This window comes from Microtus oregoni, unplaced genomic scaffold (genome assembly GCF_018167655.1).
Source record: "Microtus oregoni isolate MIOR12 unplaced genomic scaffold, Mior012 000031F_ref0000149, whole genome shotgun sequence".
NCBI lineage: Eukaryota > Metazoa > Chordata > Mammalia > Rodentia > Cricetidae > Microtus > Microtus oregoni.
In genome coordinates, this window is record NW_024543090.1 from 5,392,501 (window position 1) to 5,420,375 (window position 27,875).

General features: G+C 42.6%; 1 protein-coding gene and 1 pseudogene across 1 annotated transcript in view; both read right to left on the reverse strand.

Annotated features, from left to right (window-relative positions):
• Positions 1-3,080, reverse strand: part of Prrg4 (proline rich and Gla domain 4) — a 23,063-nt gene extending 19,983 nt beyond the window's left edge. The window contains exons 1-2 of the mRNA XM_041679129.1: positions 2,679-3,080; positions 2,156-2,280 (exon numbers count right to left, since the gene is read on the reverse strand). Of these exons, the coding sequence (XP_041535063.1) occupies positions 2,156-2,258 (103 nt within the window). The 5' untranslated portion in view covers positions 2,259-2,280; positions 2,679-3,080. The remainder of the gene's footprint in view (positions 1-2,155; positions 2,281-2,678) is intronic.
• A 14,241-nt stretch (positions 3,081-17,321) lies between these two features.
• LOC121465476 lies at positions 17,322-17,874 on the reverse strand (annotated as a pseudogene).
• Positions 17,875-27,875: the final 10,001 nt, after the last annotated feature.

The window sequence follows — 27,875 nt, forward strand, 5'->3', positions numbered from 1 at the left end:
AAACGTTTCCATTCACTCTGTCTCATTTGCAGATGGAAACTTGGTGTTTCATACAGCTCTTCCAGCGCGAGCAGCTGACACTACTCTTTTCCATTTTCAGGGTCCTCCCTTCCTCCCTCTGTCACTGTGCTTGGGGAGAGCATCTGTTTCCTCACTTGGCCCAGCAGAACAAACTTTCCTCAAAGGCAAGATAGCCCTCTCTACAACCCCAGCAGCCAGCAGAGGGCGTGACACACGTGTGTGCTTATATACGGCTCCCCGCTCATAGTCACGTCCCATGAACACGGCCTCTCTGCACTTGGGTCTGACTTCTAGACCACTTCACGCTCTTTGTGATGGCAATGCCAGTCAATGCCTGTCACAATCGCACTCCTGATCAACCTAGAGCACTGTCTGCGTCCTACAGCGCATAGAGGCTTGGGAAGCCCAAGAAGGGTCCCCTCATTCTGAAAACTTGTCTGTTTCAAATCCATCTACCCAATCACCTAGGCTAAATATTACCCCATCATAACACACACACACACACACACACACACACACACACACGGCAGGGGAGCACACTTCACACTTTGTTAATCAATAATAAACCTGTCAGGAGTATTAGTAACAGCCTACTCAAGTGAAAAATGAACTGCGAACTGTGTTGTGGAATGTTAGCTGAAGATGTGTAACATTCTTTTATGCCGTGGGATGTTTGTTTAATGATGCAAATTGGGCTGCATTCTTTTACATCACATTTGTTTAACTCTATGAAGCTGTGTTACTTTGCCTGTCTAAAACACCTGATCGGTTTAATAAAGAGCTGAACGGGCCGGGCGGTGGTGGCGCACGCCTTTAATCCCAGCACTTGGGAGGCAGAGGCAGGCGGATCTCTGTGAGTTCGAGACCAGCCTGGTCTACAAGAGCTAGTTCCAGGACAGGCTCCAAAACCACAGAGAAACCCTGTCTCGAAAAAGAAAAAAAAAAAAAAAGAGCTGAACGGCCAATAGCAAGGCAGGAGAGGGATAGGCAGGGCTGGCAGGCAGAGAGAATAAAGAGAAGAAGAACAGGGGAAGAAATGAAAAAAGGTGAAGGAGAGGAGGACATCCGGGGCCAGCCACCCAACCACCCAGCTATGCTGCAAGCCAAGGAGTGTGAAGTCAAGAAAGGTCTTATCTATAGAAAGGTAAAAGCCCAGAGGCAAAAGGTAGACGGGATGATTTAAATTAAGCTAAGCTGGCTAGAAACAAGCCAAGCTAAGGCTGAGTATTCTTAAATAAGAATAAATCTCTGTGTATTTATTTGGGAGCTGGGTGGTGGGCCCCTCAAAGAGTAAAAGACAAACAACAACAAAAACCTCATCAACAGAACTGGATCTGATCAAAAGGGATAAGGGACAGGGATGTGTGAGTAAATTCAAAGTGCAGTGACTAAGTAGGGGAAAGGGTGCAGAGAGCCTAGGGCTCTCTTTTTTTCCCCTCCTGGTCTTGCTGTGTTAGGCTTTTAAAATGGAAGTAGGAACCAATCCGTTTGTGACCAGTAACCGAAAATTCTGGGCTAGCAAGCCACACACTTATCTCTCAATCACCTGCCTTTATACGGACAACATAACATTTGGGGGGAAAAAAGACCAGCGGGGTCATTCCGCCTCCCTGTGCCATCGTTCTACAGAGGAAGTTGGTCAAGACTAAGGGGGTAGAGTTCAGGTCTCACAGGTCCAGACTGGCGGGCAGTGGTGGAGTGCTTCTCTATGCGGGGACTCCCAACAGCGCACAAACAAGTCCTGACAAGCGTCTGGCCTCCATCTCAGGCTTTCCAAGAAGCCTGCTCTTTACACATAGCTTCATCTCGGAAAAGGCAACTCAAAAGATTTTCGGACTTCGAAATAGGCCTTCAATTCAGTACACAAGCCAGGTGTTAAAACATCTGTTTACCAAGGGAAACTCAGAGATAAATTTGTACATATTGTAGTTAAAGAACATAAAAACCCACAACCCTATACCAAACACACACACACACACACACACACACACACACACACACACAAAAACAAAAAATGCATTGTTGCTCTGTGGCTCAGGAGGGCGTGAACCCTACCACACTTCGGCTTGAGATCTATATAGTAGACCACTCCTGGTTTCCAGAAGGATTTTCTCCCAATAGGTGGCAAACTTACCTTCTTCTCGGACATGTTCGGAATCCTTTAGGCTTTTTGTCCAATGAGGAACCGCGAGGGTAAGTCTGGTCAGCTGGCTGAGTGCGATCAGAAGTGGAAACATAGTCTAGCAACTGTCATGCAAACTAAAACAAAAGGAATAAAGACACATGTTTTTTTTTTTTTTTTTTTTTTTAAGAAACAACAACAGCAATAACAAAGAAAACCCCTGTGCCCCCGTCTCAGTGGGTTAGGTTTGAGTGGGGACGGAGTCAGGGACCTGTTGCATCCAAAGCCGCCGTGCCACTGCGCCCCACGCGCGATATTTAATCTATCAGATCCAAGGCGCTCCAGGCAGGTGAAACCCCAAGGAGTGCCGGGGAGGAAAAGCTGCTCCCCGGAATCTGGAATCTGCGGAGGAGAGGTCGGACACTGGCCAAGGCAGACACGACTCTGGCCGGCGCAGACCCGCAACTAGATATCTGGACGCCACCGCATAGGCATCCCCTCCCGGTGACTCCCCACTTCGCCAACCCATGCGCACCTGCGTCCCCGAAAACATGTTCCACCAGGCCTTGGGCGGGAACCGAGTTGTCTCCTAGTCGCCGCGGCGGCTTGGCCCGGCGTCGCTGACGCTGTTTGGATCCTGGCGACAGTTGGAGCCTGGTTCTTCACGGCGCCCGGGTGACACCAGCGCGCAGAGGAGGCGTCTAGGATCCGCGAAGGGGCGCTCGGGGTACGTGCCCGGCGCAGAGCGCAGCCGGCGTTCCCCAGGCCGCCGTCACCGCTGTAGGACAGGGAGGAGAGACGAGTCTTTGGAGGCCACCTGGCCGAGCTCCTCCTCCCGGACTCAGACCTCCGCCCTGTGCGACCTGTTACAACGCTCTCAGCAGCTGGCGGCAAAAGCTGACCGCCTGGGGCGCAAGGGGAGTTTTCCCAATTTAGATGCAAAACTTGGGCTCCTGGGGTTACCTTTGGCCAGCCGTTCTCACGGGGTGGGAGTGGGGGGTGTCCAGGGGCGAGAACACAATATTCATCAGAGAAAAATGCACTTTGTTCGTGATTTGAATTGACACGTGACCAAAAATTAATTAATTACTTTAGTTCTTTGATGGGTTCATCAGTTCTGGGATGTCTGTAGAATCCTTTCAAGATGTCTGCTATGTCAAAATTTTTTTCCATGATGAGAAGATAACAAGGCATACTTTCACCTCTTTCACTTTCATATTCTCTTTCTTTCCCTCCCTCTCCCTCCCTCCGTCCTCCCTCTCATTTACAGTGGAAATTTCCAGAAGCTATTTGACATGCAATGATTTCATCACTCTGCTAACGAATAAAACACCAGTGGATGAATGTTTGTGATTTTTAGTACCTCTCATTCTACCAGGTTAGTGTCCGCATGCAAATTTAAGTAGACTTTAACAAATTGTGCCCATTCTCAGTATGTTTCTGCTTTTATTAGGTATTTTTGGTCATAGCTCCTGGGACAACTAATAACTTCATCCTTCTTGGACAAGTAATCTTAGGTCTTGAACTTTTCGTTGAATTTTTCAGAAACAAAAAGAACAATAAGCTCACTTCGTTGTCCTGAGCTGAAGTAAAACTTTGGAAATGCCTCTTTTAAAATGTTATGTGAGGAATATCATTACAAATAAATAATTGAAGATGCCCTGAGCTCACCGTTTGAGAATGAAGATAGGGACCGTGCATCTCCACATTCTTCATGGCCAAGTCACATGCTCTGTCACTCTTGGGACAATATTTTACATTCTGTTCTCTGGCCAAAGTGGCCTGGAATTTGGTAAAGGTGAAACAAGACGAAATACCATTTCGACTCCTTTCTATTCTTCAATTAATTCTTTTTTTCCTCCCCACAATGCTATTATCTATTTTATTTTGATTAATGGAGCCAAGTATTTTCCCTAATTATCCATCAACACTTTTTGTTCCTTCTAAACAGTGTCTGTGCCCACGCCTTTCCCTTCTCATTTCCGCCTTGGGTTTTAAACCGTCTGGATAATGAGTCTTCTTTCCCCCTTGTTTAAGCAATTGAGATCAGACTATGGAGAAGACAGAAATTTCTTTTTGCTGAAAACAAGAACCGGAAATACCTTCCTGAGAATTAGCCATTCTTCTGCTTACTCGGTCAGTCCACTACTGGAAGCCCTGACCTTGGAGAGATAAACTTCATTTTCCTTCGGGAGAACTGGATCTTTCTGAGATCTGTATCTAAGAATGCAGGCCTGTCAAGTTCTCCTAGACAAGAGCAGATTTCTTTACTTCTTTCACAGTACTCAGAAAAGGGCCCTCCTCATTTTTATATTCAGTACACTCTTTCTTTCTTTCTTTCTTTCTTTCTTTCTTTCTTTCTTTCTATTTATGGGGGAGGGGTCGAGACAGGGTTTCTCTGTGTAGCCCTGGAAGTTCTGGAACTCACTCCCTACACCAGGCTGGCCTTGAACTCAGAGATCTGCTTGTCTTTGCCTCCGGAGTGCTGGGACTAAAGGCAAGTGCTACCACCGAGATTTCAAACAATGTGACTTATTCATATTCCCCTCTCCTACCCCACTCCTCCCATATCCTCCCTCACCTCTCTACCCACCCAACTTTGACTCCCCCCAGTCTAATCCAGTTTACATTGTCCAACTGCTTTTGGGAGAATGGTTTTCCCTGCCCTATCAGGAATCACACATCCTTAAGGAAAACTGAAGAATGCGGATGGCTCCTCAGCTGATGCTGGGCTCTTGCCTGGCTTGAGCTTTCGAAGGAGGGTCTTGGGTTTGTTGTCAGCTTCATACTCTGTTAGGAAAGGCGCCTAGTGGGAAGCTCCCTGCTGTGAGGTCAGCAGATGGGAATCTGACAGTATTCTTTGATAGAATGAGTCTACCCACATCTCTGGAAATTTGGGCTCAGACAATTGAGGCTTTGTGCTGGCAACAGATAACAGCCTTTATTCTGGCTGAGAGGGAAGTCAGAAAGACAAGGCTGTTTCTCAGTGGTGAATTTCAGCCTGCATGTTTCCTAAGAAGGGCACAATTGGCGCTCAACCACTATGGAACTCAGATATTCCAAGGTTAGCTGGGGGAGTGGGGAAGCTAGTAGCAGACTCTTGATTTCTTCTGTTGTTTACTTTCTGCATTTGAATTTTTATTTTACTTTTTAAAAATAATCACAATATTCTTCCACTTTTTTTCCTAAAGTGTTTTAGGTTCTCTCCTAGACAGTGTTTCTCTTACTCTGGCGTCTGTGTAGTTGGGTCAGATGCTCTGATGCTCATTTCACACAGAGGGACAGCAAAACATGAAGAAGTGAATGTGAGGAGCCGGGGTCTGGACTCTTTTCAGTGCTTGCTTTGAATTATTAAGCAATGAGGCCTATGGGCAAAGAATTATTTAATTTCAAAGGAAATAAGAGAAAACAAAAACAGAGAGCCATGCGATTAATGGACTTGGTTGATGTGTTGGTGCAGCTCTGGGTTTGAGCACATCACGCCCACCCACTCAGCTCTGTGAATTCAAGAATGAAATAGAAACTGGCTTCTGTGTGGGCACGAGGATGGACTCAAGGCTGTGACGGGAAATGCTCAGGTCATGGTCATGAAGCTCTTCGATGTAGGGTCACATCCACGTCCTAGGAGACACACGGCTGACTGTAGCAATGGACTGTTTGGAACAGGAGAGGAACTGAACATATGTTCTGTGACATTTAGCCTTGACATTTCAACAGCAATTGGCTGCGGTTTTAATTTTTCCCAGTAAAATCAGCAAGCAGAAAAGAAAAGACTCCTACGGCTCGACATGAATTGTGTATCCGTGTGCAGGTATTTTCCAGAGCTATTGCATAGGGGCTAAAGAGTCTATTTTAAACATTTGCCAGGGGCGCCCTTGGGAAACTTTTGACAGAGTTTAGATATAATTTCATCATTGAAGAGCAGTGATCATTAATAGGAAAACAATTCAATGAGATCAAGCACCCTGAGAAATGTCATCTATTTCCTCTCATGCTATGGACCATTATGAGAACCACATGTTACGATTAGAAAATATATAAATAACCCGATAGTCCTTCCAAGGCACTCGGGAACTTGAAATGGTGTGGTTTCTGAGCTGCCCCCAGGGCCCTGTGACAAGGACTTTTGTCACTGTTTGTCACAGAACTTTCGGTGTGCATGTGGACGTTGCATTTTTTTTTTTTTACAGCTGTAATTAGTTAATTACTCCTGCCTAAACCTCTCGAAACTGGTATTACAGGTAGTCACCACCACTCCTGGTGACACACAATTCTTCTGGCTTCTTTTGTAAACACATATTCAAATAATCTTAGTATTCTGAATGGACAGATTTTTTAATGCAGATTTTATGCAGAATCATTTGCAAAAGCATACTTTCCATACAGGGCACATATAGGACCTGAAGCAAGCCATGCATTTCTGTCCGTGAGGCACCCACGCGTTAGCATAGGTAAGAGATGCAGTCACCAGGAGAGCGTTTGTCTAGCTTTTGGAAGGCACTGGGTTCCATTCTCCACACCAGTAGGATGAGGAAGAAACCACATAGTGAGTTCCTATACTCTTAACTACTCTGGAAGCGGAGGCAGGGGGATCATGAGCTTGGAGTCACCTGGGCAGCACAGCTGTACAGCACAGTAACGCAGTGGCAGTGGGGCTGCTCCTGGCTGACAGACAGGTTGCGCGGGAGCCCTCCTAGGTAACGTGAACACAGGGTTCCTTTGTTCTCTTTTATTTTATACTGAGTTATTTCTTAGCATCCTGTCTTAAACTCTCAAATGTTAAGATATGGAGTGTAGGTTTTTCAGTAATTTGCTGATTGTTCTTCCCATCTGGATAGTCTTGAATCACCTGCTTTTTTTTGTAATTTGGGGATTTTGTTTTTCCGTTCTTATTTTTGTTTTGGATATTTTACTGTGTACCCTAGCCTGACCTTGAGCAGGAAAGGAGTTTTCCTGCTCTAGATGGGTGGGATTACAGGCAAGCGCCAGCATGTGCGCATAATTAAGGACTTCTATGATTTTTTTAAAAACTGTTCTACTTCCTCAATATTCCTTTTTAAAGATTTAGCTTTGAAAAACATAAAGAATACATAATTATGAACACTGTCTTTTCTGACTTCCTGTTCCCTTTCTCTCTCTGTCTCTCTGTCTGTCTCTCTGTCTCTGTCTCTGCTTCCCATGCTAATGAAACCTGTCAGCTTCCTGCCCCTACTGCTGTGCCATGGTTTCCCCACCATACTCTACTCCTGGAACTGTAAGCTGAAATAAACTTTCTTCTCTAAAGAAAAGAAAGAGAAGGAGGAGGAGGAGGAGAAGAAGAAGAAGAAGAAGAAGAAGAAGAAGAAGAAGAGAACAATGTCTTTTCTTTATAAAGTCTCAATGTCTTTTCTTTATAAAGTCTTACACATTAAAAATTCTAAATGAATTAAATTATTTATTAAGAAATTATCTTTGGGCTAGGCATGGTAAGGTATGCCTTTAACGTCAACATTAGTGAAGCAGAGGCAGGCAGATCTCTGTGAGATTCTGTCTCAAAACAAATAACTTATTTTTTAATTTAAAATTAAAAATTTTATGTGTATGAGTGTTTTGCCTATATATAATGTCTTTGGACCACACATGTACCTGGTGTCTGTAATTACCACAGGAGGGTGTCGGACCCCCTGGAACTGGAGTTACAGACAATTGGGAGCTGCCAGGAGGGTGCTGGGAACTGAGCCCAGGTCCTCTGGAAAAACAGCCAGTGCTCTTGACCATTGTACCATCTCCCCAATCTCAAGACTATTGCTTTTGATATCCTGTTCTCTTTTTGTTTTTGTATATTCCTTTTCTCCCTTCCCAATTTTAACTTTTTTCTCCTTTTTTTTTAAATTTTTTTTAATGGTTTATTTAACTTTATTTTATGTGCATTGGTGTGAAGGTGTCAGATCCCCTGGAACTGGATCTTCAGACAGTTGTGAGCTGCCATGTGGGTGCTGGGAATTGAACCCGGGTCCTCTGGAAGAGCAGTCAGTGCTCTTAACCGCTGAGCCATTTCTCCAGCCCCACTTTTTTCTCCTTTTATCCCTTTGAATTGCTTCAAAATTGGCCTGGTAAATATTCTAATGATTGTTATTTTTTATCTTTCCCTCCCTCCCTCCCTCCCTCCCCTTCCTTCCTTCCTGTTTTGATGTTGGGGTTGCATACCTCATGCATGCTATACATGTGCTCTCCCACAGAGCGGTGTCCTGGAGTCTCAATCCTCAGCTATATTCTTTTCCTCTCTAAGGATTTGTGTAACTTTCTGTGCTCAACCATATGAAAATACCATTTTTTGTAAACTGAAAGTAAAACATAAATCCAATAGTCCAGCATTTGTAGTTCCACACAGTTCAGCCTAACAGTTTTCCTCAGCACTCCCCATGACCAAATGGATGACCAAGCAAAGGCTTTTCTCATGAAAGGATTCTAGAAAATTTACATTTAGAGTCCAAGGACTTGGTATCAGCTGTGACTTCAGGAGGTCTTTTTTTTTTTGCCAAGTATTCCACGCTATCCTCAAATTTGTCACCTCTGCTCCTCCATCCAGAATGCTGGGGTGATAAGCATGTGCCACCACTGGACACAGAGTGTGTAATCACAGACTGTTACAGTACACTTACTGTTCATTCCTTTATCCTTGTCACTAATGCGCTGCAGAGAAGGCTCAGGATAGTCTCCTGGTTCCCTACCTCAGTGCTATTCTCTACATGTTTGAACGGCAGTGAACAAAGTTACAGATACACATCTTCTTGTGCGTGGTCCTATAGGTACATATACATAAACTAACATCTCACAATGCTACAGACACGCATCTTCTTGTGCGTGGTCCTATAGGTACATATACATAAACTAACATCTCACAATGCTACAGACACGCATCTTCTTGCAAGCGGTCCTACAGATACATATCCACAAACTAACATCTCACAGATCTGAACTATTAGGAAAGAGATAAAAAGCTTATTAACATATCACAGGTGTTGGAAGGAAGGTTATGTTCCTTAAAATGAATTATCATTTCAGTCTCATTAGCAAATGTGGCATATCTGTGATTCCCAAGCCGTTCCCTCTGGCACTCTGCTATCCGCGGTGGGCTTCAGAACGTTTGAGCATTGAGGTTACAGATGAGGCTTGCAAAGGAGATTTCCTAATTTGGGAAAACACTGAAGGCTCCCGAGTTGCTGATGACAGCTGACCCTGTCCATGGAGACCTGGACTTCAAGGTGCTTTTAGTATTTTAATATGGTAACTCATACGCTCGTGGCTTCGGACAAATCAAACGAGATCTTTCTTTAATGCACTGGCCAACAGGTGCAGAAGTCGTGAGAGGTTAGTTTAAGGAAATTGGGTAAGTGAGTTAGCAGGGGCAACGAAACCAGGGTTTCTGGTTTCTACCGTAGTAGGATTTTGACTTCCCCTTTGGCATTTGGATTCTGCTTAATCATTCAGTAATTGCTCTTGTGATTCCTGCCCCATGAATCATGAAGGGAGGCTTTTGTTCTCTTTCGGTCACAAACAGGTGAAATTCAAGCTCTACCCTGACAAGGGCATCACCTGCTCATGCAATGAACAACATGCCTTATATTTTCATTTAAAAAAGAAAATTCCAAGTATTTGATATCAAGGCAACTGTACTTTTTTATTTATTTTTTTCCTTGAGAAAGGGTTTCTTTGTGTAAGCCTTGGCCATCCTGGAACTCACTTCATAGTCCAGGCTGGCTTCGAACTCAGAGATCCGCCTGCCTCTCCCTCCCAGAGTGCTGGGATCAAAGGCATGCGCCACCTCTGCCCAGCTAAATTTAATTTTGTTGTTGTTTGTTTGTTTGAGACAAGATTTCTATGTGTAGCCCTGGCCGCCGCCCTGAAACTCGCTTTGTAGCTGGCCCTGAACTCATAGAGATCGCCTGCCTCTGCTTCCTGAGTGCTGGGATCAAAGGCGTGTGCCTCCACCACTGGGCTGCAACTGTACATTTCAAAAGACATCACATAATATAGAAGGATGCCTTTCCTAAAGTAAGACTATTAAAGTCAGTTTGGTAAAAGCATTTTTTTTTTAAATATTTATTTATTATGTAATACAATGTTCTGTCTGTGTATATGCCTGAAGGTCAGAAGAGGGCACCAGATCTCATTACAGATGGTTGTGAGCCACCATGTGGTTGCTGGGAATTGAACTCAGGACCTTTGGAAGAACAGGCAATCCTCTTAACCACTGAGCCATCTCTCCAGCCCCGTAAAAGCATTTTTTAATTATTTTTTTAGATTTATTTATTTTAGTGCATGGGTGTTTTGCCTGCAGGTATGTATATATATGTACCATGTGCATGCCTAGTGACCACGGAGGGTGTTGGATCCCCCTGGAACTGGACTTAGGAACAGTTGTGAGCTATCATGTGAGTGCTGGGAACCTAACCCCAGGCATCTACCACAGCAAGGCTCTTAACTGCTGAGCCATCTCTTCAGCCCTAAGGGAAGTTTTTGCATAGCTCACACCTATTAAAATGAACCAGTTAGAACTAGTTTGCTTTGTTTTGTTGGGTTTTTGAGGTATCACAATGTCACTCTGGCTGGCCTGAAACTTGCTATGCAGACCAAGCGATCTGTTTGCTTCTGCTTTCTGAATGCTGGGATCAAAGACTTTTGTCACCAGGCCTGGCTGAAGAATAGTTTTAAATAGTTATGTTATAGGAAAATTTGCTGTGTTAACTGGTGATTGCTTGGACACTTTAATATTGTAACTATTTTCTTTGTATAGCATCTGTTGTGATACCTAAAGTTCTAAATGTTGATTTTTTAAAAAATTATTTTATTTTATATGAATGGATGTTTTGCCTTCATGGAAGTCTGTGTACCTCTTAGTGCCTGCTGCTCAGGTCAGAAGATGGTGTTGGATTCCCTGGAACTGGGGTTACAGATGGTTGTGAGCCACCATGTAGGTGCAAGAATTGAACCCAGGTCCTCTGGAAGAATAGCCAGTGATCTTAACTACCGAACCACCTGTCTAGCCCTTGTAAATGTGTTTTAAGACACATTTTTAGTAGCCACTCTGAAATAAATTCCAAATGACTTTAAAGAAGTGAAATTTAAAAAATAAATATTAAATGAAACACTAGAAAAAAACTGTGTGTGAGCCAAGCAGCTACATTCTCGGGGAGTTCAAGTGTACCCTCTTATAAAATGGGCCTTATAGACTGTTTATATCCCCTTATAGAGTGGTGGTGGTGGGGTCACAAGACTCATCTGAGTACCCAGTCACTCCCTGCTACCTGTTATATGTAACTGTGTGTTAATTGCATGAGACCTCAGGGAGGGGCTAGAGTAGAGAGTCCAGACCAACCAGAGGACAGAATCCGTCTGTGCAGTTACACCGAAGCTCTCATTCCTGCCGGGTAAAGGCTTTCCAGGTACTGCCTTTTGGGGGAGGAGCACCCACGCCTTTGTAAGTCATCCTATCTAAGCTCTTCAGGTAAGCCCAATAAACTCAATGGCTTCCCAAAGTAAACTTTGGTGGAACTGTGTTTGGTTTGGGACCCTGGGGAGCTGGGTAGATGCTGTTTATGTCTCCTCTGAGGAAGGAATTTTAGCAACAAAAATGCAAGTCCCTAATATCCTTCTGGTATGGAAAGGATTCATAATGAAAGTGAAAAAAATTATTAAAGAAAACAGTAATAGATTTTGCCTCATAAGAGTAAAATACATTTAGGTATCATGATAAACCACTAAAACAATGATAAGTGGAAAAATATTAGCATCGTATATGAGAAATGAAAGGTTAAGATGATTAATCTTTAAAGTGCGGAAGTCAACTTGTTGAGTAGTTGAGAGAGTTTGCTACTCATACAGAGGACCAGAGTGAAGCGGCTCACAGCTGCCTGTAACCCTACCTCCAGGGCATCGGATGCCTCTTTCTGACCTCCACGAGTACCCGCCCACACATGGCACATACATACAAATAACTAAATTATAAGATAAATCTCGAAGGTATAACAAGCCAGGCATTATGACACATGCCTTTAATCCCAGCGTGTAGGAGAAAGAGAGAGGCGGAACTCTGTGAGTCTGAGACCAGCCTGGTCTATGTAGCAAGTTCCAGGCTTACGAACAGACAACTCATAAAAGAATAAATCGAAGTCGTCAGTAATTTTAGGAGATTACTAGCCTGTAGTAAGTGAAACAATAAGGTTCATTTCTACTGCGTTGGTTGGCATAAAAAGTGACACCATCAGGGCTGGGAAGGGCGTGGCTCCAGGGCGTTCTCAGTTCACAGCTGGAGTCACGGCTTCCGATGGCAGCTGTGCACTTCTGTAACTGTGGGGATGCTGCTCTTCCGACACCTCAGCCTTGCCTCATCCATTTCTGTGAACTTAACCATTGCACTTGGAGGATGATTTCCTTAGGCACCTCGTGAGTCATTGTTTAATTGCAGACCGTGTCTCTTCAGTTCCTTCTGTAGTTTACAACTTCATCATTTTCTGGACATACAATCACAAGCTCAAAAGAGTTCTAGTTTATTCATGAATTAAAAAAAAATTAGATTAGTTTGGATAGGGGTTTATCAATTTTGTTGATTTTCTCTAGGAACCAGCTTTTTGTTTCATTGATTCTTTGGATTGTTTTCTGTGTTTCTATTTTGTTGATTTCAGCCCTCAGTTTGATTATTTCAAGTCTTCTACTCCTCCTAGGTGAGTCTGCTCCTTTTTTTTCTAGAGCTTTCAGGTGGGCTGTTAAGTCTCCAATGTGTGCTTTCTCTGTTTTCTTTAAGTGGGCACTTAGTGCTATGAACTTTCCTCTCAGGACTGCTTTCATAGTGTCCCATAAGTTTGAATAGGTTGTTTCTTTATTTTCATTGAATTCCAGGAAGACTTTGATTTCTTTCTTTATTTCTTCCTCGATCCAGGTGTGGTTCAGAAGTTGACTGTTCAGTTTCCATGAGTTTGTAGGCTTTCTGGGGGTAGCATTGTTGTTGAATTCTAACTTTAATCCATGGTGGTCTGATAAGACGCAGGAGGTTACGAATATTTTTTTGTAACTGTGGAAGTTTGCTTTGTTACCGAGTATGTGGTCAATTTTCGAGAAGGTTCCATGAGCTGCAGAGAAGAAGGTATATTCTTTCCTATTTGGGTGGAATGTTCTATAGATGTCTGTGAAGTCCATTTGATTCATTACCTCCATTAATTCTCTTATTTCTCTGTTAGGTTTCTGTCTGATTGACCTGTCCATTGGAGAGAGAGGAGTGTTGAAGTCTCCTACTATTAGTGTGTGCCGTTTGATGGCAGCCTTGAGTTTTAGCAATGTTTCTTTTACGTACGTGGGTGCTTTTATATTAGGGGCATAGATATTCAGGATTGAGACTTCATCCTGATGGATTGTTCCTGTTATGAGTATAAAATGTCCCTCTCTATCTTTTCTGATTGATTTAAGTTTGAAGTCAACTTTGTTAGAAATTAGTATGGCCACACCTGCTTGTTTCTTGGGTCCATTTGCTTGATAAGCCTTTTCCCAGCCCTTTACTCTGAGTAGGTGCCTGTCTTTGTGGTTGAGGTGTGTTTCTTGTAAACAGCAGAATGTTGGATCCTGTTTTCGTATCCAATCTTTTAGCCTGTGCCTTTTTATAGGTGAGTTGAGTCCATTGACATTAAGTGATATTAATGACCAGTGGTTGTTAACTCCGGTCACTTTTTTAGTAGTAGAGTTTGTGTGTTTCCCTTCTTTGAGTTGTTCTGGTGAAGGGTCTCTAGATGTTTGAGTTATTGTGGTCATTGTTGGACTCCTTGGTTTGTGATTTTCCTTCTATTACTTTCTGTAAGGCTGGATTTGTGGTAACGTATTGTTTAAATTTGTTTTTATCCTGGAAAATTTTGATTTCTCCATTTATAGTGAACAAAAGCTTGGCTGGGTATAGTAGTCTGGGCTTGCATCCATGGTCTCTTAGTTTCTGAAGTACATCTATCCAGGACCTTCATGGCATATCACCATAGAACCTTCATCTGGCGATGGATGGAGATAGAGACAGAGACACTGGAGTACTGGACTGAGCTCCCAAAGTCCCAATGAGGAACAGAAGGAGGGAGAAGATGAGCAAGGAAGTCAGGACCAAGAGGGGTGCACCCACCCACGGAGACAGTGGGGCTGATCTATTGGGAGCTCACCAAGGCCAGCTGGACTGTGACTGAAAAAGCAGGGGATAAAACCGGACTCTCTGAATATGGCGGACAAGGAGGGCTGCTGAGAAGCCAAGGACAATGGCACTGGGTTTTGATCCTGCTTCATGTTCTGGCTGTGTGGGAGCCTAGCCAGTTTGGATGTTCACCTTCCTAGACCAGGATGGGTGGGGGGAGGACTTTGGACTTTCCACAGGGCAAGGAACCCTGACTGCTCTTCCAACTTGAGAGGGAGGGGGAGAGGAGTGGGGGAAGAGGGTGAGGAGTGGGGGACGGGGAGAGGAGTGTGGGGGGGGGAGGAATGGGAGGCTGGGAGGAGGTGGAAATTGTTTTTTTCTCAATAAAACAAAAAGAAAGTTAAAAAAAAATTAGAGTGACCTCAATAAAATTGAGCTAGCTCAATCCTGACCTCCATGAATCTTCAAAAAATTAAATGTTTTTCATCAGCCTTGACTGGTGACAAAGGCTGAGATACCAGTACTTAGAAATGACGACTTCTAGGCTACCATGACCTACATAGCAAGTTCCAGGCCAGCCAGGGCCACAGACCTGCCTCAAAACAAGTAATCAAACCCCATCTCTGAGACACCAAAACTCTAAAAACTAAACAGACGTTTTATCATTTCTATTATAAAAGTAATAGCTGCAGCCCATTATCGGTGGTGTAGCAGAAACCAGAGGCCTTGAGTCACAATGGTTTGTGGCAATGAACACTTGCAAGTAAGACGTATGGGCTAAAGGTAAACTGTGACTCATGGGCCCCTGTGCAGCTGCCACTATAAGATTCCTTCTTCTTTTTCTTCTTCTTCTTCTTCTTCTTCTTCTTCTTCTTCTTCTTCTTCTTCTTCTTCTTCCTTCTTCTTCTTCTTCTTCTTCTTCTTCTTCTTCTTCTTCTTCTTCTTCTTCTTCCTCCTCCTCCTTCTTCTCTCCTCCTCCTTCTTCCCTTTTCCCCCTGTTTTTATTTCTTTTATTTCTTTTTTTTTTTAAATTTGGTTATGATTTGGAGGGCAGTTGCAAGGACAGAGAGCAGATGAGAGGATATGGGGAGAAAAGTGGGATCAGTACTTATGATGTGAAATCCATGAAAAATTAATAAAAGGGAAAAGAAGCAATAGCTGCATTTAGAATAGAAAAATAAGATGGGGGGAGAACAAAAATTTCAACTCTAAGTATACTAGTTGGAGGTGACCATTGCTGGCCCTAATCATATGCGTATATATTACACATGCTTTCAAATTATCTTCCAGAAAGGATTATAAATGTTTATGTAACAAAACAAGACAGAGGAATGCCTCACTTAGAAAAGGTACCAAGTCACATGGCTAACATAGACAAGAATTATGGGTTAATGTAAGATATAAGAGTTAATAAGAAGCCTGAGCTAATAGGCCAGCCAGTTTATAATTAATGTAGACCTCTGTGTTTCTTTGGAACTGAACAACTGTGGGACTGGGCAAGACAGAAACCTCGGTCAACACATATTTATTCATTTAGGTGTTTTGTTTGTTTGTTTTTTGAGAAAAGTTCTTTTTTTTTTTTTTTTTTTTTTTGGTTTTTTGTGGTTTTGGAGCCTGTCCTGGAACTAGCTCTTGTAGACCAGGCTGGTCTTGAACTCACAGAGATCCGCCTGCCTCTTTGAGACAAGTTCTTGATATGTAGTTTGGCTATCCTGACATTTTTTTCCGTTCCTTTTGTGGTGTTGGGGGATATAAACAGGTTTTTGTTTTGTTTTTTAATTTTATCATCATTGATATTTTGCCTGCATGTATATCTGTGTGAGGGTATCAGAAACCCTGGAACTGCAGGTACAGACAGATGTGAGTTGCCATGTGGGTGCTGGGAATTGAATCTGGGACCTCTGGAAGAACAACCAATGCTCTTAACTGCTGAGCCATCTCTCCAGCTTTAAACAAAGGGTTTTGTTCATGCTGGGTTAGTGTTGCATTGAGCCTCAAAGCCTCAAGATGTGGCTTGGGTTAGCTTTTAACTTTCATTCTTCCTACCTCAGTTCACTAATGCTGAGATTACAGGCATGTGCAATAAGGTGGTATTGTTTTGTTTTTTAAAATTTATGTAAAATTTACATATTGAAAATCATATCATTTTTTGTCTTTTATCTTTTTTCTATTTTCTTTTTTTCCCCCACCAAGACAGGGGTTCTCTGTAGTTTTGGGGCCTGTCCTGTAACTCACTCTGTAGACCAGGCTGATCTCAAACTCACACAGATCCGCCTGTCTCTGCTTCCCTGGGATTAAACGCTGGGATTAAAGGCATGTGCCACCACCGCCCAGCCCAAGTCATCATTTTATATGCACAATTCAAGAGCTTTCAGTCTGCGCATAATGCTGTGCACAATCATCACCACCTAGAGCATTTCAATTTCCTTAAGAGAGGTCCCATAGCTGTTAATCACTCCCCATGCCCCCTTTTGCCAGTTTCTGACACCATTACTTTACTGTCTCTCTGTAAGGATTTGCCTTTTCTACATATTTCATATAAATGGGATTGTGTAGTATGTGGTCTTAATAATTTGTTCTCAGTATTCATTGCAAAGTTTGTACATGCTTTAGCGTGTATCAGTACTTTCTTGTTTAGAGCTGATGGCTTTGAGAACGGGAGGCAGCTGTGCTACCACTGAGCTACACCCCCAGACTCAACATTCCTTTGTATGGTTGAGTTTCTTGCATAGGTGAGTTATCATATCTGTTAACCAGTTGATGAACATTTCGATTGGCTTGTTATCAATAATGTGAGTGTAAACACATATGTACAAGTTTTTATGTAAACATGTTGTTTGGTTTTCCTTTTTTTATTATTGATATTTATTGAGCTCTACATTTTTCTCTGCTCCCCTCCCTGCCTCTCCCCTCCCTGCTTCAACCTCCCCCAAGGTCCCCATGCTCCCAATTTACTCAGGATATCTTGTCTTTTCCTACTATCTACTTCCCATTAGATGAGATCTATGTGAGTCTTTCTTAGTGTCCTCATAAGTTCTCTTACTCATCAGCCTGTGACACATAGATACTATCCAAAAACTTCCTGATATCCTTGTTTTTAACTGTTGTGGCTTGTTGTATCAGAGCCACCGAGTTTGAAATGAGTTCAATTATCATATCCTTCAAGAATTAACTCATTCTTCTGGACTTGAGAGACAGAACAAGCAACACCTGTCCTCATCCAAACCCTGTGGATGTATTTTTCACCCAAGAAATTTCGGATTTCAACCAAAGACCCATTCTCCTGAATAACGACGTTGATGGGGTAGTGAGCATACACGGACCTCATCTTGTAGCGGAAGCCCAGTGTAACACCCTTGATCATGCTTTGAACGTGGCTGCAGATGGTTCTGATGGTGGCCAGTTCCTTCCTGTTGCCCCACCATTTGTCAACCCGGAGTCTCTTCTTCTTCTTCCCAAGAAGGCTCAGTTCTACATTGATGTCCCTCCGGAGGGTTCCTCTGGGGCCCTTCACAATGACTGTACGCCCCTTCAGAGTGATGTCCACATTTTCTGGAATGTTGACCGTCTGACTGCTGAGAATGGTCTTCATTCTCTCAGTAGATGGGGCAAAGAGAGTTGGTGTCCAATTTCTTGAGTTATTTGTATATTTTGGAGATCAGACCTCTTGTCTGATGTGGGGTTAGTGAAGATCTTTTCCCATTCTGTAGGCTGTCGTTTTGTCTTGTTGACCGTGTTTTTTGCTTCACAGAAGCTTTTCAGTTTCAGGAGGTCCCATTTATTAATTGTTTCTCTCAGTGTCTGTGCTGCTGGGGTTATATTTAGGAAGTGGTTCCCTGTGCTAATGCATTCAAGTGTACTTCCCACTTTCTCTTCTATGAGGTTCAGTGTGGTTGGCTTTATGTTGAGTTCTTTGATCCATTTGGACTTGAGTTTTGTGCATGGTGATAGATATGGGTCTATTTTCATTTTTCTACATGTTGATATCCAGTTATGCCAGCATCACTTGTTAAATATGCTTTCTTTTTTCCATTTGATTTTTTTTTTTTTTTGCTTCCTTGTCAAAAATCAGGTGTTTGAAGATGTGTGGATTGATATCCGGGTCTTCTATTTGGTTCCATTGGTCCTCCTTTCTGTTCTTATGCCAATACCAGGCTGTTTTCAGTACTGTAGCTCTGTAGTAGAGTTTGAAGTCAGGGATTGTGATGCCTTTTATTGTACAGGATTGTTTTTGCTATCATTGGTTTTTTGCTTTTCCATATGAAGTTAAGCGCCATTCTTTCGAGGTCTTTGAAGAATTTTGCTGGGCATTGCATTGAATCTGTTTGGTTTTTTGTTTTTTGAGATAGGGCTTCTCTGTGTAGCTTTGGAGCCTGTCCTGACACTCACTCTGTAGACCAGGCTGGCCTCAGATACACAGAAATCTGTCCGCCCCTGTCTCCCAAGTGCTGAGATTAAAAGCGTGCACCACCAAGGTCTGGTGTAAACGTGTTTTAATTTTTTTGGTACACATTTAGGAATTGAATTGCTAGGTCATATGGTAATCCTATGATTAAGTTCTTGAGAAATATGTGGGTACTGTGTTCAAGGTTCCTGGGAACTGCACTCATGTCCTCTGGGAGATCAGCTAGTGCTCTTAACCACAAAGCCATTTTCCCAGTCCTTAGTTTAATTCTAACTAATTCTGGTCTTTTTGAGACAAGGTCTCTCTATTATGTGGCTCGAATTCACAGAGATCTACCTTCCTCTGCCTCCAAGTACTGGGATTAAAGGTGTGTGCCACCCTGCTTGGTTTCTGTTTTTATTTTTTAGTGTGTGTGTGTGTGTGTGTGTGTGTGCTTGTGAGAAAGAGAGATACTTGGGTAAGCATTTGGCCTGCATTTTTTTAAAAATTGAATTTTACAACTTTCTGTAGTAGGTCTCATTATCTCATTATTCTGCTCATCATATAGGATTCTGACATTCAAAGATATTAAGCTACTTGTTCAAAAGCTCACAGCTGGTTGACAGATCCAGCATCAATGTAATATAGTCTGGCTTCAGAACCTGAGATGTTGTTATCCTTATTGTTTTAGGACACATGACAGAGCACACTGTTTTTTATTCTTTTGAAGGCACAGTGAAGGGAGAAGTAGAGGAGCCGTGGAATGTGTTTAGAGAACTGGAGGTGGAGAGTGGAGTATGAGAAGGAGGGGCCTTTGAAATGAATCTCAATCAGCAAATTCAAGAAGAGGAGCTAGGGTGAATGCCAACTAAGTGAAAGGGCCATTGGAAAGTTGGCAAGTCAGTTTCACCTCCCATGCCCAGTTCATTCCGTTGGTAGCAGCAGCCTGTGGCTCAACACTGAGACACTGTATCCCTGCTCAGTGGGAAAAGGTGGGATGATTCATTAGCAGTGTCTGCCACAGGTGAGGGAAGGGAGATGTGTCATGCTGGTGACGTGAACTTTCATCACTGACTGATGACAAAGAGCTGAGAAACTATGGGTCATGCTTTAGAAGAGACTGACAATCCTGTGACCCTGAGTCCTACAATATGTGCAGGAAAGTGGAGGCTGAGGTAAGAGATGAGCAACGAGGCTGCATTGGTGTGCATTAAATAACAGGCTGAAGAGTTGACCCTCAGTTCACAGACAGCGAATTGAAGCTCTCTGAACAGGGGACTGGAGCACAGACACTCTGATGCAGAACTGGTGGGGCATGCAAGATGAACTGATATGGAGAAAGACTAAACACAAGGGAAAATGCTATTTAGGGCAATAGTGAACAAAGTCAGCAGTTGGAGATAAAATCCCATGACAACCTTTTCCTCCATGAATTTGATAGAGGTTAAATGTAAATTTGAGAAAATGAATCCTGAATATTCTACTAGTGATACATTGGTTCAACTACTCCCAAGGGTAACTTATGAAAATGTATACAAAGCCTTTAGAATGATCTATTCTTGTCAGCAGTGGTGGTGCATGTCTGTTATTCCATCATTTGGGAGGCTGAAGTAGACTACAGACACAAATTCAAGGCCAGAATGGTTCTATGTGGTAAGTTCAAGACCAACCCATGTTACAGAACCTGTCTCAACAGCAACAAAAACCAACCAACCAACCAAACAAACAAACAAAACTGCTCCCTTTAATATATAGAAATTTGTGCCAAGGGTAGTCTTCGAGATTGCACAGCCAGCACTCCAATGATGTGACTTGTATCACTATCAAAGACAAACATACGCTTTGGCCTGCAGCAAGCTACTGAGGAGACTGAGGGAGGAGTATAGATGGATATTGTATGTTTGTTTCCTGGCTACCCAGTTCCGAATAATCACACAGAAACTATATTAATTACAACACTGTTTGGCCTATTAGCTCAGGCTTCCTATTAACTAACTCTTACATCTTAAGTTAACCCATTTCTATTCATCTGGGTATCACCATGAAGATTTGGCTTAATGGTAAGGTTCTGAAGTCTTTCTCCTTTGCCAGCTACATGGCATCTGCCTGACTCTGCCTTCTTTCCTCCTCTGTCTCTACTTGTATTTCCTGCCTTGCTATATTCTGCCCTGCCATAGGCCAACACAGTTTCTTTATTAACCAATGATAATAAAACATATTTACAGGATACAGAGGGGAATCCCACACCACAGGAGAGTTGCTTAACCCCCAAATCCCACACAAACCCAAGCAAGAGTCAGAAAAAAACATGTAACCTAGGTATTATCTGTGCATCTGTGCTTCCTACCAGAGAAACTGTGTCAGGACTCAGCTCACTTATACTCAACTTAACAGAACTCTGCATGAAAACCGTTTAGCCATCAATGTTGGGTTTATTAGAAAATTTATGAGGGATGGGAGAAAATCTTTCTCCCAAATATTGAAGCTAGAGATGTTGTATAGCTGTAGAGTGAAAACTTAGCATATGGGTTAGATCTCAGTACTAAGGAGTAAATAAACAAATGAACAAGTAAACATGAAAAACAGCTAACATGCAGCTTGATGTTTTCTCTCTGTGCATTGTTCAATGATAGAATCCATGTTCTTGTTACTCTGTCCCACACAGCACAGGCTTCTGGTCCCTTTTTTCTTGTTAATCATTTTTTTTTAAAGATTTATTTATTTACTATGTATACAGTGTTCTGCCCACATACCAGAAGAGGGCACCAGATCTCATTGCAGATGGTTGTGAGCCACCATGTGGTTGCTGGGAATTGAACTCAGGACCTCTGGAAAAGCAGCCAGAGCTCTTAACCACTGAGCCATCTCTCCAGCCCCTTGTTATCTCTTTTAATTTAAGGATTTTATTTTTTTTACAGTTGATTTTGGATATAGAGTCCAGCCTTAGCAGGATTCTTTAAAAAGTTGGTTTGTCTTGATTAAATTGTTATTGATTTTTTTGTACAATATGTAAAAATGATTCAAAAATGACATAAAGGCTGTATGTTGGGGCACACACCCATAATCTCAGCACTCAGTTATTTGAGGCAGAAGGCTTAAAAGTTCAAACTAACATAAACCATGTAATAAAACTCTGCCTCAATAAAAGTGAAACACCCTCTTCTGGTCTCATCATGCTCATGCTATGTGCATGCACACACAGACATACATTCAAGTAAAACACTAACACGCATAAAAGAAAGAATTTTTTTTTAAAAAAATTAAAGGATAGTTGGAGAAATGGCTTAGTGGTTAAAATCACTTGTTGCTTTTACAGAGGACCTGGCTTCAATTCCTGGCACCCACATGGAAGTTCATAATCATCTGTAATTCTGGTTCCAAGGGGCTTGATACCATCTTCTGACCTCCACAGGCACAAGCACACATGTGGTGTGTGTGTGTGTACACGTGTGCAGGCAAAAGTCACACGCACATTCACACTAAAAAATATTTAAATAGATCTAATTAAAATTTTTAAAGATTTATTTATTTGATTTATTCATGTAGGTGTCTGTGTGAACGTATGTACACACGTGTGTGCAGTTGTGCACACCTATGTGCACATGGGGAGGCACGAAGAAGTGTCAGTATCTTCCTCTATCATTTTCTTCCTATTTGTTTAACAGGGTCTCTCCCTGAACCTGGAGTTTAAGTTTTCTCAGCATCTCTGGGAGCTGGAGAACCCCGTCAATCCTGTCTCCATCCTTATTCAAGCTGTGGCTCCAAGCATGCACAGGAAGCTTCCTTACCTGAGTGCCAGGATCTGAGCTCCAGTGTCATAGCTGCACAGGATGCTTCCTTACCTGCATCAGGACCTGAGTGCCAGTGTCATAGCTGCAGAGCAAGTGCTCTTGACGGCTCAGCTGTCCATCTAGGTTCCTCGGTTCCAGACTTTGATGAAGTGAAAAGATGCTAATCGCTTCCGTGTCATTTGAGAATGCAGGCCTTGCTAAATTTACATGATTCAAGGTATTTCTGTTAAAAGCACTTATTAGAAAAGCAGAAATCCTGGATAGATGGCTCAGCAGCTAAGAACACTTACTACTCTTGCAGAGGAGAGTTCCCAGCACTCAAGTTGGGTGACTTGCAATGACCTGGAACTCCACTCAGGAGGACTTGATGCTTCTAGGAACACTGCACTCCTTGCACAAACCCACTCAAAGACATACATACATACATACATATATATATATATATAATTAATTAATAAAGACAAATCTCTAAAGGAAGAAAAGGCAATAATCTAGTCATGAATGGTCATGAAACTAGTTTATGTTGGCAGAATTAAACTTCCAGAGGACACCTAATATCGATGTGCTTTATTCCTTCTCATGTTGCAAGTTTTTAATTAGGGGACTCAGTGAGTAATGACGGTTGTTGCTCTACCTGACGACGTGAGTTCAATTCCTAGGACATACATCATGCAAGGAGAAAACAGACTCCCACAAGTTATGTTCTGACCACACATGCACCATGGCAAGGCGGCACTTGCACACACACACACACAGACACACACACCCACACAACACACCCACACACAACACACACACACACACAACACACACACAGACACACACACAGACACACACACAGACAGACACACACACAGACACACACACACACACTAATTGAAATGTAAATATTTTAATTAAGATATCTCTTACATGCTTCAAAATTTACCTTTTTTTATTTATAACTCAGGGATCTTAGCATTTTTATAAGGTTTTGAAACTATTAAGCTGTTGTGGAATATTAGTTTAAGATGTGTTAGATTCGTTTATGCTGTGGAATACTTGTTTAAGATGTGTTAGATTCGTTTATGCTGTGGAATATTAGTTTAAGATGTGTTAGATTCGTTTATGCTATGGAATATTAGTTTAAGATGTGTCAGATTCGTTTATGCTGTGGAATATTTGTTTAATGATGCAAAGTTGTGTTGCAGTCTTTTATGTTGCATTTGTTTAACTCTGTAAAACTGTGTTACTTTGCCTGTCTAAAATACCTGATTGGTCTAATAAAGAGCTGAATGCCAATAGCTATCCAGGAGAGGAATATGGAGTGGCTGCCAGGCAGAGAAAATAACTAGGAGGGGACATCTAGGCTCAAGGGAAGAAGAGGAGAGGGAGGATGGAGGAAGGAGAAGGAGAAGGAGAAGAAGAGGCCAGGGGCCAGCCACACAGCCACACAGCCAGCCACAGAGTAAGAAGGAAAGAAAGAGATATAGAATATAGAAAGGTAAAAACCCAGAGACAAATGTAGATGGGATAATTTAAGTTAAAAAATCTGGCTAGAAATAAGCCCAACTAAGGCCGGGCATTCATAAGTAAGAAAGAATAAGTCTCCATGTATTTATTTGGGAGCTGGCTGGCAGGCCCCCAAAAAAGTAAAAATAAAACAAAACCCAAACCAACTGCATTAAACTATCAATTCCTGGTTATTTTTAGCATTCTCAAGTGAAACCCCGTCCTTCACAGTCATCCGCTTCTCTCCTATCTACTTTCTGTCTCTAGGATTTAGTCTTTCTGGATTTGCTGTATATCTGGGATCATACAAACCTAACTTTGTATAGAACTGCCCAACTATTTTCCAAAGTGACTTAACTATTGTATATTCCCACCAGCAATTTCTCCCTACCCTGTCTAAACTGTTATTGCCTGTCTTAATTTGCAGTTGCTGTTACTGACTCAAAAATGGCTTTCTTTCTTCTCTGGTCTCCAAAACTCGATCTCACTTGCTGGCCATAATCTACTCTTTCCCCTCCCTCTGCTCCTTCCCCTCCCACTTTCCCCTTCTTTTCTCCTTTCTTCCTTTTCTGGGAATTGAACCTAGGAACTCTCACATACTAGGCAAACACCCTCACTGAATCTATCCCAGCCGTCTTTTTTTTTTTTTTTTTTTGGCTTCTCTGTAGCTTTGGTGCCCGTCCCGGAACTAGCTCTTTACACCAGGCTGGCCTCGAACTCCCAGAGATCCGCCTGCCTCTGCCTCCCGAGTGCTGGGATTAAAGGCATGCACTACCACTGCCCGGCCCCAGCCCTCTTTTTTTTTTTAAATTTATTTATTTATTAAAGATTTCTGTCTCTTCCCCGCCACCGCCTCCCATTTCCCTCCCCCTCCCCCAATTGAGTCCCCCCCCCCCCCAGCCCGAAAAGCAATCAGGGTTCCCTGTCCTGTGGGAAGTCCAAGGAACTCCCACCTCCATCCAGGTCTAGTAAGTTGAGCATCCAAACTGCCTAGGCTCCCACAAAGCCAGTGCGTGCAGTAGGATCAGAAACACATTGCCATTGTTCTTGAGTTCTCAGTAGTCCTCATTGTCCACTATGTTCAGAGAGTCCGGTTTTATCCCAGGCTTTTCCAGACCCAGGCCAGCTGGCCTTGGTGAGTTCCCAATAGAACATCCCAATTGTCTCAGTGTGTGGGTGCACCCCTCGCAGTCCTGAGTTCCTTGCTTGTGCTCTCTCTCCTTCTGCTCCTGATTTGGACCTTGAGATTTCAGTCCTGTGCTCCAATGTGGGTCTCTGTCTCTGTCTCCTTTCATTGCTTGCTGAAGGTTAATATTCAGGAGGATGCCTATATGTTTTTCTTTGGGTTCTCCTTATTTAGCTTCTCTAGGATCACTAATTATAGGCTCAATGTCCTTGGTTTATGGCTAGAAACCAAATATGAGTGAGTACATCCCATGTTTCTCTTTTTGGGTCTGGCTTACCTCACTCAGGATAGTGTTTTCTATTTCCATCCATTTGCATGCAAAATTCAAGAAGTCCTTGTTTTTTATTGCTGAGTAGTACTCTAATATGAATATATTCCATACTTTCTTCATCCATTCTTCCATTGAAGGGCATCTAGGTTGTTTCCAGGTTCTGGCTATCACAAACAATGCTGCTATGAACATCGCCAAAAGACACTTAAGGCATGCTCAACTTCCTTAGCGATCAGGGAAATGCAAATCAAGACAACTTTAAGATACCATCTTACACCTGTCAGAATGGCTAAAATAAAAAACACCAATGATAGCCTTTGTTGGAGAGGTTGTGGAGAAAGGGGTACACTCATCCATTGCTGGTGGGAATGCAAACTTGTGCAACCACTTTGGAAAGCAGTATGGTGGTTTCTCAGGAAATTCGGGATCAACTTACCCCTGGACCCAGCAATACCACTCTTGGGAATATACCCAAGAGAGGCCTTATCATACAACAAAAGTATATGCTCTACGATGTTCATCCCAGCCCTCTTTTTATTTTGAGATATAGTCCTGGAAGTTCCCCGGGCTAGCCTTGAAATCACTTTGTAGCCTGAGCAAGCCTTGAACTTGTAGTCCTCTGGCCTCGTGTCTTAGGTATGAGTCACTGGTATTACAAGCTGTGCCACCAGGCAGGCTCCACTTCGCTTTCCATTGTTTATCTCAGCTCATCTATGGGTGACTGAAACTAGCAACCTACACAGTGTTTTAAAATTCAGGACCTTGCTAACTAGCCTGAAATGTTGGAGGCACTGGAAACAAGAATAATTGTCTAGTCTAGTGATAGAGGCCTCCAACATCTATCTCTGTTTGTCTCACTCCTGTGGTAGCTTTCTTACTGTGCTCAAATAAACACTGTGACCCAGAGCCACTTTTGAAGGAAAGGGTTTATGTCATTGTATAGTATATAGTCCATCAGGATGAGAATTCAGGGCAGACACTCAAGCAAGGCAGGAACCTGGAAGCAGGAGCTGAAGCACAGGCCATGAAGGAGTGCTGCTTCCTGGCTCATTTTCCATGGCTCACTCAGCACTCCTTTTTATTTTATTTTTATTTATTTATTTATTTTAAATATTTATTTATTTATTATGTATACAATGTTCTGTCTGTGTGTATGCCTGCAGGCCAGAAGAGGGCACCAGACCACTTTACAGATGGTTGTGAGCCACCCTGTGGTTGCTGGGAATTGAACTCAGGACCTTTGGAAGAGCAGGCAATGCTGCTCTTAAACGTTGAGCCATCTCTCCAGCCCCAGCACTCCTTTTTATACAGTCCGAAGGGGCACTACCATCAATGGGCTGGGCCCTCATCATTTACCTAAAGGCCAATCTGAGGGAGGCAATTTCTCAATCATACAAGATGACTCTCACTTGTACCAAGTTGAAAGCAAAACAAAACAAACAAAACCCCAAAACTAACCAGCACAGCTTCCTTTTATATTTATTTTTAATCTTTTTTAAAAAGATACATTTTTTTAGCAATTACATTTATTTAGTTTACGTGTGTGCACGTGTGCCGTGGTGTGTGTGTACCACAGTGTGCATATGGAGGTAAGAAGAAAACTGGTGTGTGTGTGTGTGTGTGCCCCAGTGTGCATATGGAGGTAAGAAGAAAACTGGTGTGTGTGTGTGTGTGCCACAGTGAGCATATGGAGGTAAGAAGAAAACTGGTGTGTGTGTGTGTGTGCCACAGTGAGCATATGGAGGTAAGAAGAAAACTGGTGTGTGTGTGTGTGTGCCACAGTGAGCATATGGAGGTAAGAAGAAAACTGATGTGTGTGTGTGTGTGCCACAGTGAGCATATGGAGGTAAGAAGAAAACTGGTGTGTGTGTGTGTGTGCCACAGTGTGTGCCACAGTGTGCATATGGAGGTAAGAAGAAACTGGTGTGTGTGTGTGTGCTACAGTGTGCATATGGAGGTAAGAAGAAAACTGGTGTGTGTGTGTGTGTGTGTGTGCCACAGTGAGCATATGGAGGTAAGAAGAAAACTGATGTGTGTGTGTGTGTGTGTGTCACAGTGAGCATATGGAGGTAAGAAGAAAACTGGTGGGTACTGGTTTTCTCCTCCCACCATGTGGGTCTATGGGTGGCAGGGACTGAACTCAGGTTGTCAAGCTTGGCTGCGGGAATCTCCACAGGCTGAGCCTTCTTGCCAGCTCTACATTTATCTTCTATTGGCCCCAAAGAGAATTGAACTGAGAGCTGCAGATTAAAGTCTTTTGGCATAACTTGATGGAGAAATATTGAATTTGCCAAGACATAAATTTAACCAGAGCTAGATATAATGTAAACTCTATGAGGAAAATTAGAAAACTTTATTGAAAGGAATAAAAAAACACATACATAAATAAAAATATAACATGTCCAAGCATAGAAAAGTTGAATTTTTCCTAATATACTCCAATTCAATATAATATAACGAATATCCCAAT